General features: G+C 48.6%; 1 protein-coding gene across 1 annotated transcript; it reads right to left on the bottom strand.

Moving 5' to 3' along the window:
- Window positions 1–2,609, bottom strand: LOC107081101 (protein delta homolog 2-like). Its single transcript, XM_015369312.1, has 3 exons — window positions 2,330–2,609; window positions 2,098–2,239; window positions 1–1,749 (listed from the first exon to the last, which is right to left on the bottom strand). Exons 1-3 carry the CDS (start codon window positions 2,472–2,474, stop codon window positions 1,050–1,052), a joined length of 987 nt encoding a protein of 328 aa, XP_015224798.1. The 5' UTR covers window positions 2,475–2,609; the 3' UTR covers window positions 1–1,049.
- Between the last annotated feature and the right edge of the window lie 1,569 nt (window positions 2,610–4,178).

The raw sequence follows: 4,178 nt of genomic DNA, 5'->3' as shown, positions 1-4,178 counted from the left end.
CCAACGTTTTATGGAGGCGCACCTCTGGTTCTCCTGTAGACTGACTGTAACTCTGATGAAAATTAAAATATATCAGCAGTAAATTTAAGGCATGTTAGTATTTCTTTTCTTTCAGCCATGTTTGTGTTTTTAATTTAATTTAACAGCAAAAGGACCAGAAACATCCAGAGGGTTTCCCTGGAAACCAGATTTCCTCATTGGATTAACGGGTCTGGATAAGCAGAGAACCAGTTCCTGTTCTGGTTCTGATCAGCTTTGGCCTCTGTTCTTCGATGGTCCCACAGTTCTGCAGAACCAAAGTTCTTCTTCTTCCAATGAAATAGTGGCGTCCCATCCTGCGGTCGGGTCCAGAGCTCCCTGATCCAGACCAGAACATCTAAAGACAAAAGAGTTCTGTAGAACCGACCCGCAATCAAAAAAAACTTTAACACCATCAAAGCAGTTCTGGTAAGTTCTGGTAAGTTCTGGTCACCCGAGTCCACTTCTGTCTCAGCAGGAGACGCTCAATCCAACAGAACCAAACTAAATCTGTACAAGAAAAAATAAATATTTTTACAGTATTTACAGAAACTACCTGCAATGGTGAGCAGCTCAACCAGCGATGGGAACCATGGCGATGGGGACCATTGGCGATGGGAACCATAGCGATGGGAACCATGGCGATGGGAACCATGGCGATCAGAACTGATCAGAACCGTTTACGGTTTGGTCCCAAAGTTAAACCGACTCAGTCCGACCATTTCTACACATTAAAGCAGCTGAAAGGAACCAGAACCAGACTTAATTGGGTCAGTGAACCCATAACCCAATCAGAACCCGGTCCTGGGAATCTGGATCTGATGCTTCAGTGCTGGTTGTCGTGGTAACAGCTTGGCTTGGCTGGTTGGGCTCCTGCAGAGTTTGCATCCCTGAGTTTGGACTGAAGGTAGTTAAAGTGATGACTGAACAAAGTTCTGATCGGGTCAGGTCCAGTTTTGGTGCTGTGAAGAGCAGTATGACATCATCATGATGATGTCACTATTGAGTTCATTCTCTTGTTGCCCTTCAGCCTAAATCACCTCTATGTTGAGTTTCTTCTTCTGTGGTTCTGTTGAGTTCAAGAAGCTGATCCGATGCTCCGGCACTTCACCAGCCTCTTGCGGACTGCTTGTTCCCGCCTCCTGGGAGGAGGATGGTGACGAGCGGCTGGGGGCATCGCCAGAACGCCGGCAGCGGCTCCGCAGGACGAAAGCGGCGGTTAGAGTCACCACACCGAGAGTCACGCCAGCTAACACCAAAACAACGACCAGCTGGAGGTCTGACAGTCCAGTGGCACCATGCTCTTTCACGGTTACCTTCACCTTCCTGTCATCATGGCGACCACCGTCGCTCCTCTGAGTGGTCCAGACCGGTTGGCTGGCATTAGGCGGGCTGGGCGGGTTCTCGCAGGTGAAGCCGGTGAATCCCGGCCGGCAGAGGCAGAGGAAGCCTCCTGCGCGGTCCAGGCAGCGGCCGCCGTTCAGGCATGGCTGACCGATGCAGTCGTCCATGTTGACCGTGCAGAAACGCCCCGTGATTCCGGACGGGCAGAGGCAGGAGAACCGGTTCACTCCGTCCACGCAGGTGGCGCCGCTGGCACACGGTCCCATCAGACAGTCGTCTACGTCGGTCTCACAGTGCCGGCCCGTAAACCCTGCAAGGCAGCGGCACGCCAGCTCTGCCGCGAAACCATCAGCGTCTTCACACAGGCCGCCATTTTTACAGGGAGACCTGGAACCAGATAGGAGAGTCAGGCTGAATCCCGGACCACCCCCCTAACCACCAACCCTTTACTATCAAGTGTCACTTTCTGGAAGGCGCCTTGATTGAAGGTGGGGGGGTATGAACGAGAATGGGGCGGCCTCTTCTCCAACAGAAAAGGAAAACAGTCGTTGCTATGGCAACACAGTGACGCCCCATGTGTGCGGCTGTAACTCTAACATCTTCCCCTTTCTTAAATCAGATCTATACTATAATCTATACTTTCTATACTGATCTATGTTGATCTTTCAGACCAACCAGCAGATTCAGGTTCTTGGTGCGGAGGAGTGGATCAGGTATCAGATGATGGATCCTCACCTTCTCTGGTGACAGGGTCCGATCCTCTTCTGACAGGTGGAACCATGGAAACCCTCTGGGCAAACACAACGGAAGTCTCCGCTGTCCTGCATCAGACAGGTGGCGCCGTTGTGGCAGGGCTGCTGGGAGCAAACGCCGAGGTCTGGCAGGAAACATGAGAACAAGGAGCAACTTCATGAAACATGAAGCTCAGAGGAGTTTCAGGTGTTTTTGTGTCAGTTTCCAGCAGAACCTTTGTCACAGAATCGACCGCCCCAGCCTGGATGACACGTACACTGCCACGGCTGCAGGCAGGAACCGTGCACGCACCCTGGCATCGTCATGCAGCGCTCGCACAGCTCACCCTCCCAGCCTGGATCACACCTGGAAACAAGCATTAGGTGAACAGGAAATGTCAAAGATATAGAGGGAACAGAGAGGTAGCCAGAAACACAGAGCGACCATGACACTAAAACATTTCACTAAGGCTGAGAAAAACTTTATTATTGTTATCTTGTATACAAAACGCAGCTTTTTTTAACAGTGAATGAAATCCATCCATCCTCTTGTCCAGGGTCGGGTCGCGGGGGTAGCAGCTTCAGTAGGGAGGCCCAGACGTCCCTCTCTCCAGCCTCTTGGTCCAGCTCCTCCGGGGGAATCCCAAGGCGCTGCCAGGCCAGCTGATTAACATAGTCCCTCCAGCGTGTCCTGGGCCTCCTCCCGGTGGGACGTGCCTGGAACACCTCACCAGGGAGGCGTCCAGGAGGCATCCTAACCAGATGCCCGAGCCACCTCAACTGGCTCCTCTCCATGTGGAGGAGCAGCGGCTCTACTCTGAGTCCTCCCCAGATGACTGAGCTCCTCCCCCTCTCTCTAAGGGAGAGCCCAGACACACTACGGAGAAAACTAATTTCAGCCGCTTGGATCCGGGATCTTGTTCTTTCGGTCATGACCCAAAGCTCATGATCATAGATGAGGGGAGGAACGTAGATCGACCGGTAAATCTAGAGCTTTTTCTTTTTGGCCCAGTTCTCGCTGAACCACACACTCACATTCCCTTGCTTGCAGTGAAATGAACATATCCATTTATAAAATGCAGCAGTGATCAAAATGTAAACATGGTGCGAAAGGTTTAGAGAGGTGCAAAAATAAATAAATATGGTGCAAAATGCAGCAGAAACACTGATTTGAGTTCTATTTTAAGGGATTTAAAGATTCACCATATAGTGTAAATACGATGTATCTTGTGATGCAGAGTCTGGATTTCTGACTTGATTACAGTTTCATCAGTTCATCAGTGTGATGGCGGTGGGGAAGAAGCTGCTGCAGAACCTGCTGGTCCTGCATTGAATGCTGTAAAGCCTCTTCCCAGAGGGCAGCAGGGAGAACAGTCCATGGTGGGGGGGTGAGGGGTCATTGATGATGTCACGGGCTCGGGACACGCAGCGCTGGGATGAAATGTCTTTAATGGAGGGAAGAGGAGCCCCCATGATCCTCTCTGCTGTTCTCACCAGTAGTCTACTCTCTGTAGTCCTCTGGTTGTCAGGTGGAATGAACTTAGACTTCAGAGAACTTTTATTGTCATTTTATATACGCAGAGTGTATACACACTGGAAAACTATCTAGAAATAAGTAAAAATATCTTAAATTAAGTGTATTTACCCTTAATTTGAGCAGGTAAATGAGATGATTTGCCAATGGAATGAGCATTATTACTCTTAAAATAAGATATTTAAATAAAACGCACTTGAAATAAGACAATGCAATTGTGTTATGTTATTTTAAATGTAAATTTTCTTGTTTCATTGGCAAAATGTCTCTTTTACTTCCTCAATTCAAGAACAAATATTACTTATCTAGATTTTGATTTTTTCCAGTGTACAACGAAATTTTGTTTAGTGCAGCTTTTAGACAGTAAATAAACATTTCCATTCCACAAAGAGCAGCAGACGGGAGGTTTGAGATGCAGAGACTGAAGATGTTTTCTTGCAGATTTAATACAACTGAAGCAAATATCCAAAACCATAAATCTACTGAGAACCAGGAATACTCAGAAGAGCAAAGAAATGAAGATGAACCAGCAAACAGTGACTGGAGGTGTA

Source organism: Cyprinodon variegatus, unplaced genomic scaffold (assembly GCF_000732505.1).
Source record: "Cyprinodon variegatus isolate N-32 unplaced genomic scaffold, C_variegatus-1.0 Scaffold2917, whole genome shotgun sequence".
Classification (NCBI taxonomy): domain Eukaryota; kingdom Metazoa; phylum Chordata; class Actinopteri; order Cyprinodontiformes; family Cyprinodontidae; genus Cyprinodon; species Cyprinodon variegatus.
Note: the sequence above shows the minus strand (reverse complement) of the source record. Positions and strands in the feature narration are given on the sequence as shown.